The sequence below is a fragment of the Sceloporus occidentalis genome, unplaced genomic scaffold (genome assembly GCF_023333645.1).
Source record: "Sceloporus occidentalis isolate IW3139 unplaced genomic scaffold, rSceOcc1.0.p SCAF_2, whole genome shotgun sequence".
NCBI lineage: Eukaryota > Metazoa > Chordata > Lepidosauria > Squamata > Phrynosomatidae > Sceloporus > Sceloporus occidentalis.
Genome location: NW_028316982.1, coordinates 88,775,449 through 88,790,077, shown reverse-complemented (window position 1 = coordinate 88,790,077; position 14,629 = coordinate 88,775,449). Strand labels below are relative to the sequence as shown.

At 39.8% G+C, this 14,629-nt stretch overlaps 1 protein-coding gene across 2 annotated transcripts in view; it reads right to left on the bottom strand.

Moving 5' to 3' along the window:
- Positions 1–14,629, bottom strand: part of LOC149318655 (adhesion G protein-coupled receptor A3-like) — a 480,532-nt gene that overhangs the window by 56,113 nt on the left and 409,790 nt on the right. For both annotated transcript variants that reach the window (XM_089510223.1, XM_089510222.1), the window contains one exon: positions 2,124–2,269. In XM_089510223.1, the coding sequence (XP_089366349.1) occupies positions 2,124–2,269 (146 nt within the window). The remainder of the gene's footprint in view (positions 1–2,123; positions 2,270–14,629) is intronic.

The window sequence follows — 14,629 nt, the reverse complement described above, 5'->3', positions numbered from 1 at the left end:
ACAACTGCCAAACCAATATCCACAAACAGCATAACTCTCTGTCTAGGTTCTTGAGCACTGGGTCACTCCCTGCAGCTGTGATGAAATATCAGCATGAGCCCTGCTATATAAAAGCTGCAGTCACCACATCTCATGTAGAATGACTTGGCTTTAACTGGTTCCTGTTGGCTATGTAACTGAACTCCAGTTAGCCATAAGAAGTATTCTGCAAAGTATGTGACAGCCACAGATTCATTCTGAGATTTACGTTTCAAGTATAAAAAGGAAGTTACTTTTGGGGTCTGCTGATAAACATACGCTGATAAATAATCAACAAAATATTCAGAGTATGTTGTTCACAAGAGTAATGATATTTCACAATCCAATTTCCCCAAACCCATCAAACCTACATTAAGTACCAAATTAATGTTATAAACGTTTAAATATAAAAAAGAAAGGAAGAACAAGCAATTCCACAACCAGCAAGTAGCTTTAACAATGCCTTCCCAAATGCAGTAATATTAGCACTAAGCAATCCAGCAATTATTCATTAATATGACACCACACTTAAAATTTCACGACTGATTAAAAGCAATTATGGTATCAAAGTATAGCATTCCCTTGCCTATTATTCTTCCATGTTAGACATACTATGAAAAAGAATGTCATTATGAAAAAGGAACCTGGAAATATTTTTGGAGTAAGAAATGAACTATCAATGCAAAAGTCATATTTCACACTTAAGAGAAACTAGAATATCTAAATTTCTTTCTTTTTAGTATCTATGAATTAGACACCAATTGACCTAAAGGCACACAGAACTTCAGCCTTACACACTCAACTACTGAAAGTCATGTTCTTATCTATCCATCAAGGAGTAACGACAAATATATACTTGAAAAAGCTAACTGATTCTTGTAGTTTTCTATACTGCAACTTTTAAGATATCATACAAGAAGAAATGTACTTTTGCAAATGATGTACTGTCTCAACAAATTTTATGAATCTTATAGGTTATGCTGCTGCTGTTTGAAATATACCCAATAAAAATATGTACATATCCTGGCTTGGTTCAAACACTAAATCTTGGCTTAATAAACTGAGATAGGCATGAGCCATAACTATGCAAGTTGTCTATATGCTGCCCCTTTATTCACATGTTGTGAGTAACTGAGGAAGTCCTTAAATAACCAGTTTTTTTCTTATACTTAAACTAGGAAACAATGGCCTGATACAGACAGGCCAAAATAAAGCTGCTTGGAGTCACTTTGGAGGTATGCTGTTTAAATGATACATACATCCTAAGAGTCCAGAAGCCACACCATAGCCACGTTCCAGTCCTAAGAACTGGAGTGAAGCTTTGGTGCAGCTTCCAGACTCTTAGGACTCATGCATCATTGAAACACCATACCTCCAAAGTGACTCCAAGCAGCTTTATTTTGGTCTGTCGATTCCCAGGTCAGAAATTATCATAATCCTAAACCAAATTCAAGCCATGGTTTAAAATCCTGGTTTGTTCTAATCCTGATTAGTCATAGCTTCCCAGTTTGGATGTAAGAGGAAATTGCAGAGAAATTGTAGTGAACCAGGAAAGGATGATGGAAGTGATAGCTGATCACAGGAAGATACAGCATACAGACACAAGGTTTGAAGTTAAAATCAGACTTCTGTCTAGACATCACTGTTAAGAAATTTCCACCTCTGAAAAATGTAGCTTGTCAGTTGCACTATGCACCACAGTTCTCTAGACTGCAAGAAATTACCACTCAAAAGTTTGAGATTGTTTTCTCAGGCTCTGGCTCCTCAACATGAACAGAGATGCATGTCTGAACTACAGTTTTCTTTAGATGTATCATTTGTGCACCGTGGGAAGAACTCATTAACAAATATTGTGTTGACTTAGATTTGTGGAGATCTGTATCTGAAGTAATCTAGTGACTGTGTAAACCACACAGAATTGCTATCCCTTTTTAATACAGCTGCTACTGTGTTTTTGAACATTTTGAAACTGAACATTGGGTTTCAAACCACATCCACATTTTTCCAGAAACACAATTATTTACATTTTGAAATATGATTCAATGGTCACCAGAAGTCAATTGTAGATAAAATCTGACAGAAGGAAAACTAATAACCATCCATACCTGAGCAATGGCTGTTTTGGATAAGAAGGCTGGTCACTATTTTGGGAGGTCTGAGGCTTTTTTGTAACTTGCTTATAAATATTCCTTGCAGTCACTCCAATCCACAGCATTGTAGAGAGTGTAGAATAATGGAGCACTATGCCAACCTAGAATAAAAAGAGTGACAGTCAACAAGACTAAAGAAATGGATGGAAAAATAAGACATGCTGTAATGATAAATAAGACATTCTATAATGATAAGGGCTGTGGTGGCTCAAGTGGTTAAGACACTGACTCTTGATTGCAAGATCAGCAGGTTGGAGTTCAAGGCCTAGGTGACGCATGATGGGGTGAGCTCCCATCAGTAGTCCCAGCTTCTTCCAATCTAGCAGTTCAAAAGCATGCAAATGCAAGTAGATAACTAGGTTCCACTCCAGTGGGAAGGTAAACAGCGTTTTGTGCTATCATGCTAGCCACATGATCACAGAGTAGTCTCTGACAATGCTGGCTCTTTGGCTTAGTAACAGAGATGAGCACCGCCACCTATGGTTGGATACGACTTGACAACCTTGTCAACAGGGAATACCTTTACCTTTTAATGATAACTCTACTGTAGATACCTGCAACTATACTGATGTTTTTGCAAAATGGAATTAATTACTTGTTGCTCTGATAATTCCCTTTCAGTACTTTCATGGCTCATTTTAAATCAGTACAAGAAAATGAAAATGAAATGAAAAGCAGGTGGCATTTCAGACTTAATTGTTAATACCTGAGAAAGTGGGATTTTCATAAATCAGAACATACAAAATGTTCACTTTTATATTCCTTTGCTTTTGGTTAAGGGATTACTATCATGATGGGAAAAAGAAGGAAACATGGTAACTTTTAAATCACAAACTGTATTTTTAGGGCCAAACTAAGCTGTTAAGGGGAACATATACTGTATTTCCCTCTAGTTGAGTTGTTTTCTCTCTGATAAGATTTCCTCGGGAATACATGCATCAGAAATCAGGCCTACAAAATCAAGAATGTGTTTTTCCTTCAATGGGCAATCCAAAACAAAACCATGGTAAATGCAAAATATGTTCTTGAGATTGATCACATGCTAAGACAAATAGAAGTTTTTCACCATTTGAAGAAGTGCCTCATCTAAAAATCATGCTAAATTAATTCTCCAATTTTCCCTTTGTTAACTGAATGGAACATGCATGAAAGTTGAGCACATCTGCACAGACATTTTTCTCAATTTGCCCAAATGCTATTTCAAGGGAAATAACAATCATATTTCAAGAATATGATTACATCTCTGGAGAAAATGCATCTCTCTTTTTTATGACTCATAATAATAGAATTATAACTAAGATTCCTTAAAATATATTAGACTAAATCCAATGTTAATTCTACCTAGAATAAACACACTGAAGTTAAAGAGTCTTGTTAGTTACAATTAACTTAAATTCAATTGATTTCAAGGGTCCACACTTTAGCCCACTGTCTTTTCCCCCCAATTTTTGCTATTTAATTTAGACCATATTAAAAAAGAAAGCCTTGTTGAAAATAATCTGTGCACTGTTGACTTGAAAATATTTGCCCCGTCCATTGAAGTCTAAAAGAGTGACCTTACCAATTTTGGTACCTTATGCCAAATGACAAAAGGATTGTACAATGTACATAAAATTATGGGGTACAGGAGAGCTTCATGCTAATGTTGTACCTTCAAATACTATATGTCCTCACGTATAAATTAAGAAATTTTAGCCAAAAAACCAACCCCCCCAAACCTGGGGTCAACTTATCAATAGGTCAATGTAAATAATGCACCTTAACTACTATCAAAAAGGAACTATCCCCTTCTCTAAGTATAATGGCAAAAGGTGAGAGCTTAGTCTGTCTGAGGAGAACCTAAAAGAAGCATCAACTTTTTCTCGTCTCTCTGCTGTGGCACCACTTCTGGTCTTTTTGAATGCTTGTGTGGCACAATCACAGCAGTAGCAGCCCTTTGGCTCTTCCCCTCAAAGAAGCACTGAGAGAGTAGAGAGGGTTGGTGCTTCTCTTAGGTCTTCCCACAGTGGAAAAGGGCTTTTGTTTTTTGCAACTCTGTTTAGAGAAGGGTTCCTTTTTTAAAAAAAATAAGTTACAACTATACCTTAACTCTTCCCTTTGCAACCTTTTTGACAAGTGTGCATTTTCTTAGCCCCACCAATGTATCTCTTCTCCATACATTGCACAGTCACCATTTGCCATAGTTCCCTACTTATTGATTGAGCCTTTAGAGTGAGCAAAAAAGGTTATGCCTGCCCAAATTATGCAAATTCTTTGGCACCATTTTCCTTTGCTTTGTCCTTAACATCTTTTGCTACACACCCCTAAGTTTTACCCTCAACTTATCCATAGGTCATATCAAAATTCATAATTTTGGCCCCAAAACCTGCTCTTGACTTATACATGAGGTCAGCTTATACAGGAGTATATATGGTAATCTGTATCGCTTTCTGAATACTTAACTCTCAAGGACTTTCACAGCTATTATGTTGCACTGCAAAGAGCAGTGAAAATGAAATCTTGGTTGGACATAAGCTAGAATGCTTTCCTAGGATGCTGGGGCTATATATAATACATTTAAACCACTCAAAACACAACTGTGAAAACTACTCCCTTCATGGCTACAGTTTAGGTTTGAATTTGAGGTTCCTGAATTAAACTTGAATTGATTCGCTAAGCTTTGCTGGCAAGCGGATAATAGACCTGCTACTGTTTTGCTAATTATGCTGCATGTAATGCAAATTAAATGTATAGGGTCAATGAAAAGCAACCCCCTTCTGTACCATTATACCATTAACATTCAATTTAGCCTTGTGCAGAAATTGAAGTGACACATCTTAAATTTTCCCTAGGCCCACACCACCAAAAGGGCTGGACTGAAATACAGACTATGTATCTCACTCAACTGATTCCTTCTTCCCCAGTCTTACCAGGATACATAAATGTCATCTTGCTCCCTTTTAAAAATTAGATTCAATTATTTTCCCTGAAAACAACATTTTTATTCTTTTTAAAAAATCAACCATGACTTCTAAAAGCACTCTGCTTTACAATATCTGAATGCAATGGAAACAGAAACATATCAAAATATATAATCATAACATCTGGCCCTGTAAGAATGAATCAATGGCGGGATACAGACGGGCAGGGGAAGACGTCTTGGAGGTGTATTCTGCTGAATACGGAGCCTCCAGACCGCCCGCCCCGGGGGCGTGCTTCAGGTGTCGGGGCTTCCACATGGGGGGCAGTGAAGATGCCTCACCTGGGTCCGTTTCGGACCCGTAGCTTCTATACCGCTGCCTCGGAGGACGCCGCAAAGAAAGGGGCAGCTTCCGCACGGGCGGCCCAAACCGCGGCCTTTTTTTTCTTTGCCGGCTGGCGGATGCGCAGCTGCGCAGCTGCAGCGCTAAGCAGCGGCGGCAGAAAGCCTATGGGCACATTTAAAGCGCCCAAGCCCCTTTAAAACTTTTTCCCCTGCTCTGCCCAACAACAAAGGTGGCCTCCTGCCAGCTGGTGATCAGCTGGTGTTGGCATCCTTGTCCGCTTGCACTTCGCCAGTGTCACCAGCATCACAGATGCCTCCTCTCCTTTGGTCCCCGCGCTCCTGCTGAATCTGCAATGCACAGCCACAGCTGTCTCTGCTGCCACCGCTGTCCCCCTGCCATCCCCCATCACCTCCCTTGTATATATGTAAATATTTACAGTTTTAGGGGTTTTTTATTGTTAGGTGAAAATGGCGCAGGAATGTATGTAGGGGGTCACTTTAAATTCCAAACTTTCCCTTATCACTTTCTACAACCAAAACATCCGCCGGCAAAACTTACAACTTCCCGCGATTCTAGCAACGCATGCGCACATGGAGCTCTAGGGTTAGGGTTACGAGCCTTAAAATGTGCCGCAGCTGTGCCGCAGCTTCCACAGCTGCATGGCAGCGGACGTTGCAATTAAAGCTTGACTGCAAACCATGCATGTCCCGGACCCCGACCCATTATGCGACGCAGCTGACATGGAGCTTTTAAACGGGCAACTTATATTTGGGCGTGGCAATTCTGGCGTACCGGTGCAGCAGCTTACATACGGAGCTGCACACGTACGCCGCAAATCAAAAAGAAGCGGAAAAAAGCAGCAACTTTTTAATGCCGCTTCTTCCCGCTTGGGGCGTGCGGGGGGCGTGTTCATGGCGGCATTCAGGTAAGGCCCGTCTGAAGGCTCTACCTTCATGACGTCATGAATACACCCCTTTTTGCCCGTCTGTATCCCGCCAATGTAACTTTTGAAGTGTGATCTAGGACGGACTCCTCCCCAGTTTTGCCACTCACTTTCTCATGGTCATTTTGGTGTGCGTGTGAATTTCAGAGGGTTTAAAAGAAGCCAAATAAAAGTGCAGCATCTTCTAATAACTACTGGCTATTTCCATTACATGCTGGAAGCTGCCAGTAATTATTAATCATGTCTCATATAAACTTCTGGATTTTTCAGATATATAATCTTAAACATGTGACTCTAGAAATAGGAATCCTTAACTATACCTATATACATTTAAAAGACATGTGAACTACAGCACATATTTTGGATTATGCTGCTGAACCAAATGAATTCAGCTGCAAACAGATATATTTATTTCTAATAAAAGCAAGCTAGTACACATGAATTGTTAGCAAATTCAAAACTTTTGTTGAATTAAATCAGCAAGTTATATCTATATTTATGTCACCCCCTTTTCTGGTCAGTTAAATACCTTAGGTCAAACAACCTCTGATTGGCACCACTGTTTATCTGCAGACTTCCAAATGAAGTTGGAAAGTGAGCCAGTGAGGTCCTTAGAAGATGGCAAAAAGGCAAGCTGATCAGCAGAGAAACTGTTCAGCTAACACAATGAAAAGTGAGAGCAGAAGATGGTGACCAGCAGAGGAGCTGTTTAGGAGGCAGTTGGATCTAGGATCTAACTGCTCCACTGACTTCTGACTCTGAAGAATAGTCACTCTAGCAGCCATGCTTCCTGTTCCTGTGCTTGTGCTGATGGAGCAGAGGTATCACTAGGGGAGTGCAGGCCACACCAGGTGACATCCTTGGTGTGTGTGTGTAACACCACTGCTCCCCAAGCCTGCACTGAAGAGATGGTGTGTGGGGGAAGAAGCTCAATGGGAAGGGAAAAGTGAGGTCCCAGGTTTTAAATATTTTTAAAATTAAAATTCAAAATTGGATTTTTAATATATATATATATATATATATATATATATTCTTTTAACATTTGCTTTAAAAACATCACATCTTACCAAATTTTTACTTTAACCACATGGAACAATGTACATGTAAATACATTTAGGCTGTGTATATGATATTGTAATGTAAAGGTGTAATTTTAATTTTGCTAGTTATTTATGTCACAACTATTACCATTATATTCAGTGATATACAGTAATTACGATTTATGAGTAACATTAGTTCCAAAAACATTACTGAGGATTCTGTATGGGTGTGGTATGGAGAAGGTTAATTGGGTGGGGGTGACACCATGAGTTACCACACTGGGTGATACCAACCTTAGTGACACCACTGTGAAGAACAGTTCATCTGAAGAAAATGTACATCTGAGATTCAGTTAAGATGCCTCTGCTCAGTTAGTAATGGGGAAGGTGGCAGTGAGATCATATTATCATCAATCCAATTGGTGCAAAACGTTTCAGGATGCTCATGGCCAGGGGACACAGTGCTGCAGCCACATATAGGCCTCCATTTGTATCCAGCTACTTGAGTTGTTGCTGTGTGCCTCCAAGTCATTTCCAACTTATGGCGACCCCTATCATGGGGTCTTGCTGAGAAGATTTGTTCAAAGGGAGTTTTCCTTTGCCTTTCTCTAAGGCTGATAGAGGGTCTGACTTGTACAAAGTCAGCCAATGGGTTTCCATGACTGAGCTGGGATTTGAACTCTGGTCTCCCAGAGTCCTGGCACAACATTCAAAGCACTACACTACTCCAGATCTCAATTTATTTGAGCTACTGAATAAAAATGCATAGTGCCTGACTGTTAGTCTCATTGAAATTGCAAGGCTAAAAATGTGTTTACATATGAATATGTTTGGGCTGCTGTCTATATATAGAACCTTGTAATTTATTCATTATTTCTCCTTCCTTTAATTACTATGCCATCACTCCTAGAACAGCTTGCACAAGCTGGAACTGCTCAAGGGCCCCAATCAACTTAACTGAGTATTCACCTGCAGTATGGTCCTAATTCCAATGCTGTCTTTAGAAGCAGATTTTGGGACACTATAGACACCAGTAGTGTCACAGTGGTGCCTGTGACTGGAGAGGGAAAACACTGTCCACCCTGCAGCATGCAAATACTAAGGATTTAGTATGCAAAGAGATCTTGTAGCACCTTTGAAACTAACTGAAAGAAGTTGGTAGCATGAGCATTGTAGACTTGTGACTACTTCCTCTCAAGTCTATGAAAGCTCATGCTACCGAAGTCTTTCTTTCAAATAGTCTCAAAGGTGCTACAAGATCTCTTTGCATACTGATTTTCCAGAATAACACAGCTATGTCTTTGAATTGTACTACCTTAGAATGTAGAGTTTTATATATTTGTTATCTAAGTAGGCAGAACTATTTGGAACTATGAGAAGCATGGTTATCACTGGGTGGTGGTGGAAACCAGTCCCATATCTCATTTTCCTCATCTGTAACAATTAGCACAATTTACCTTGCATCATCATATTATTAGTGGTGGATACTTAGGAAATGCTAGCGTGGTGTAGTGGTTTGAGTGTTGGACTATGACTCTGGGGATCAGGCTGAGGATCTCCTCTGAGCCATGAGTGAGCTTGGGCAAGTCACAATCTCTCAGCCTCAGATGACAATGGCAAACCCCCACTGAAGAAACTTGCCAAGACCTCTTAGACAGAACTTTAGAGTTGTCATAGGTCAGAAACGACTTGAAGGCACACAACAAGAAGCTACACATGAAATACACAATGGCATGCCATATCATTTACTTGTGATGAGCTGTACAAACTGCCTCAAAGGAGCAGAGAGAAGATGAAAGAAACAACTGCTAAATTTTGTGGTAGGTTTGTGACTTAGAAAGTATGCTTATTATTCTCAGCTTTTAAAGCTTATATCATTAGAGTTATTAATAATATTACTTTTGTGTAGCTTTTCAGAATATTCATTTCATTTGAACCTGGAAGTGAATCTAACTTATTTATTTATTTATAGTGCATTTGATCTACGCATGAAAAAATCTGTTCATTATGATTTCTTCCCATTTCTCATTTTCCTATAGTATTTATCCGGAACACTGAGTATTAAAAGAAGTTTTGCATGAACATTATACATATTTTTGTGTGTATTGCTTTTAATTAGTCCTGTCGAAGGAGAAAGGCAGGCTATAAATAAAATAATAATAAAAAATAAGATACAATTTGTTTGTGACCTTACCTAACAGAGGCATTTTTCTGTGTTATTTTCACTAATCTAGGCACATTTATGTGTACTTGTCATTTCTACCATACATTTACAGCACTACATTCCACTTTGACTGCCATAGTAACATCCCAATTTTGTTTGTTATTGTGTGCCTTCAGGTCCTTTGTGACTTTTGGTACTCTAACGTGAACCCACTATGGGTTTTCTTAGCAAGATTTGTTCAGAGGAGGTTTGCCTTTCCCTTCCTCTGAGGCTGAGGGAATATGAGAGTTGCCTAGGATGTCATAGTGGGTTTCCATAGCTGAGTAGGGATGTGAACTCTGGTCTCCCAGAATCCTAGTCCAACACTCAAAGCATTACACCACACTGGCTGTCTTAGGGAGGAGCATGTAGAGTTCTCAGCCACAGCTGCTCCTCAAACTACAAAACCCACGATTCTATAGGATGTGGCCATGGCTGTTAAAATACAACTATAGTGCTCCAATTGTGTAGTGTGAACAAGTCTCAGGATGCCCAGGTTTCAGTGGTAACCTGAAGTGACCAGAGAGTTTGGTGTGCTACATTACCCATTCCTTCATATGTGGGTAGAAAATCAATACGGATGACATCAGAGATATGGCCTTGCTCCTCATGTCAGGAAGGTGGCCACTATTCCAACATGGTTGGTCCTCTCACCAAACCACCAGGTAGTACTTCAAAACACTTGGCATAATGCAGTTGGCTGGGAATCCAGCTTTGCTCCTCCTTCCTTTTTCTTAAAGAGGGCAAGAGTTCTCAGCTAGTGTTTACACAAACCAGCTGAGAGTGGAGCCAGTGTCATACAGCATTTATCATCCTGATAGAGACAGTGAGCAGCAGGAGAAAAGACTCCCTGATGTCTCCAATCACTTAGGTGACATGGAGATTGCCCTGCATGCTATTTTCTACTGTGAGGGTTAGTAGTGTATAGGGAATCCCTGCTGCTGTCCCTAAACACGAATTGGAGATAGTGGAGACAGAACAGAACTTAGGGGATGAGGAAGGGTTTGTCCAGAAAGTCCTGGGACCTGGATGCGAAAATTCTGTGGACCAAATCAGCTCACGACTGGAGGTTCTCCTGTCTGATATAGTCATGGTGACACATGACTATTAATTGCCTTTCAGTTTGATTATACAGCATGATTTACATAACAACTGTCTTTGAAGGCTGTTCAGAAATTTCAGCTGGTACAGAATGCTGCCACCAGGCTGTTGACTGAAGCCAGTTAATTTCCTTGTCAGTGGATTGGATGGCCCTAGTGGTCTCTTCCAACTCTATGAATCTATGATACTTCTTTTTAAAACAGTTTGTTTGGGAAGAATGGTGGTGAGCCTAATGTGACCCAGGTCTCAGCTCTGAAAGTAGACTGTCACTTCTAATTCAACAGTAGTACTTGGCTCGAGGAATGATGAAATGGAAAAACAGACAAATGCACCTATGAGTATATGCAGCAAAATGCAGGGCTCACTTTGGACCTACACATTTGTTTTCAGTGATCAAGGAGATGTGACATGCCCACAGAGACAAGAAAGCTTTCAAGCACTTGCAGGTCACCTTTCCCTCATTACCAAATGGCTTCTGGAGCCAAGGCCTTATGGACAGGGGATACAAAAAGATGAGAAAGGCTATCTGGGCTTTCAAAATGTGAAAGATCTGAAAAACAAATCTGAGCTCAAAGTGCGCAGTTCCTTTTACAGTGCTGTGACAGAAGAAGAATCTCAATGAGCTCAGCTGCTGTACAAATAATATGTGTAACTCAAAACTGTCATTTCCACTTTATCATGGCAGATAGTTCTGTGCAAGTGGCTGGGGCTGAGGTCTTTAAGTGTCTAAAATCCTCTGGGCATATCACACTTACCACCAGCCAAATGAAAATGTGATAAGTGAGTACAATCCACATCCCAGTGAAGTCAACAGCAAAGCTTCCATTGATTTTAACAGTTTCAGATTACACCATTTTTTAAAAAGGTTACCAGAAGATTCATTCTTTGTGTATGGCTTTAAAATCTGTTCACTATCTTTAGAGACAGCTTAAGGATTGTGTGATAGTGGTAGTTGCTATGGTAATGACTAGTTTCATTATTGATTACCCAAATAAAAAGTTGTGTAAACCTACAATATGCTGGCATACAATGCTCCCTTGGGCAACCTTAAGTTGCAGTCTTTTTCTTTAGTCAGTTTCTTCCTCTCTCTGTGTGTGTGTGCATATTCATTTCAGGATTTTCCTCTAGTTATGCAAAACCTGTTCTAGTACACAATGTTTATATGGGAATTATATTCCCCTTTTTAAATTCACATGTACATTGTAGAGGGATCCAACCCCCCCCCCCCCGGATCACTCTAGTTCTTTGGAATTTTTATTTTACAAAAACTACAAGTTGCTATTGCTGGGGAAATTCCATTTTCTTTCTAGCAACTGCTTCCATTCCAATTGTAAATATTAAACAGAGTGTGGTTGTACAACTGTTACAACCACACCTACCAGTCAGTGCCCATATCAACTAGAATCATCTGTGACACATTGCCCAATCTTATTTGTGTCATTTTGCAAACTTTTCAATTATAAAAAAAAAGTCTGGTGTAAATCTCATTGCTGGTACCACTTTGACTTGACCCACTGATTCAATTACTGAATGGTAAGTCAATATTTATGGAAATCCCATTGATTTAATGGGGAAACTGTAGCTGGGTCAAGCAGTTGGATCTAGAACAGGAATGGGAATTATAAAACTCTCCAGATGTTGCTGAACCTTGGCACTCAGCATTTCTCATTATCATCCATTCTGGGGTAAGGCTGATAGTACTTCTAGATCTTCAACATCCGGAGGGCTGCACAACTCCCTTCCCTGATTTATTTTGATGTACTTGGGACATCAGGGACTGATCATACTACTCAAAAGAACAGTGGCTTAAGAGAGAGTATTCATTTATTAACAATAGCAAGTACATTTCTATACTGCTTATCAGTGTACTTAAGCACTCCCTAAGCAGTTTATAATGTGTGTAAGCTTATTGCCCCCAACAAGCTGGGTCCTCATTTTAGCAACTTTGTAAGGATGCAAGCCTGAGTTGAGCCTGAGCCCCTGTCTGGTTTTGAACTCACAACCTTGTAGTTTATGAGTGAGTGGCTGCAGTAAAGGCATTTAACTACTGCACCACCAGGGTTCTATTTATTTAAATGTTTTGAAATTAGCATGATGGAAACCGGACAGTCTTTTAAAATTTTGGTAGATACAAAAAACAAAAAAAAACCCAAACAAACAAACAAAAAAACCCAGCTCCTCTGCCTTATAACATTGCCCTCCTGTTTTATCATCTTTTAAAAAGTTTGCTTGGGCACTATATAAACAGCATGCTGGATTAAACTGATCTGATGCAATGGGGTTCTTCTTATGTTCCTATTTATTTTCAGACTCCCTGTTCTCTTTATATGAAAAAAGAAAGAAAGAAAGAAAGAAAGAAAGAAAGAAAAGAAAAATGTGGGTGCAGAGCTGTTTTGTGGGTCATGCACTAGTGCATGTGCTATACTCATCTGTGGAGAGTTGTAAAGCTGCAGCAGTGGTAACTGGGTGGGAAAATCTCTACAGGAATGGCCACATGATTGGCTTCATTTGTGACAGAGAAGCTCAAGCTAAGCAAAAGCAGACTGCAGGGGAAATTAAGAAAAAGTGGCTGCCCCAGGACTGAAAACTTATTGATAAACAGAACCTGAATCATGATTTCTTCTTGAGTCGGATACCTTGGAAATACAAAACTATCACAGACAATTCATTTTATGAGGGGAAATTGTTTATAAACTGTCCCTATAAAATTTTTATTACTGTAATAACTTATTCTGAAAAATCAATTTTCGATTAGCATGTTAAGGCTGTTACCTTGTAATCTTCAAGGGAACCCACCTTAGCCTGACTGCAACAGATAGACACTTATGCTCATGTAATTACTTAGCTACCTTATAAAATATCCTACTGTCCTCTTTTGCAAAACTACAGATAACGAAAGCAATGATTAGGTTTGCCCCAAATTAACAGCCACCAGTAGGTATTAAAAGATATTTATCTCAGAATAATGAAAGCAAATGTGTCAGATAAAGGAATTCAATGTTAGGCCAATCTCAAGCTTTGCATTTTCTACACTAGTAGATAAGCCTTTGATATTTAAGAGTGCTATCTCACAAGGGCAGGCAGCTTCCATGTATATATCTTGACTAAGGTCAGGACAAGCAAGCACCAATGGTTAAGGCAATTGTACCGTGCAGATCCCATTTCTGCACAGAGCAGGGCAGAAAACAATACTCTGCAGAATAAAGCTCATATTGGTGCAACATGGCAGATAAATTTTTGGAAGTGTGTTAACCTCCCCCTTAGTTTGTTCAACTTTTCCTTGGCCCTCAAAATGATGTCAAGGTTTGTCACATTATTGGTGAGTAGTTTCCCCTTCTTTCTAGCACTTAAAAACAGACCAGTCCTGTTAGGGTTTATAGCATGTATGGGAAAGAGTATGGGCCCTCCAAATGTTCCTGCAGTACAACTCCCAGCATTCATCATCACAGGCTCAGTTGGTTAAGGCTGCTTGGAATTGCAGTTCAGCATCTGGAGGGAAGCACATCGCCCACCTCTGCTACAGACCCCAACAGGACTGCTCTGTATTCAAGAACTAGAAAGAAGCTCTTTAGTACCTGTGTACCATTTGACCCTCAGAATTCTGTTCATGAGGATCTTGACACACCAGGAATACCTCATCATTCAGCAGTAGAAAGATGGTGGTGGTGGGGAGATGATTGTAACTACAGTTTCCAAGTTTCTGAATGACAAACCAAGTGTTTGCTATGGTTTAGCATGGGTACCAATGGAATATTGGGAGATGTAGGCCTGACAGAGATTCTATCATTGTTCAGCCAGGCTGCATTTATAGTATAGAAATAATGCAGTTTCACTGCGTTAACTGCCATAGCTCAATGCTACAGAATTCTGGAATTTGTAGTTTTGTGAGATATTTAGCCTACTCTGTTACAGAGCACTGGTGCCACAAC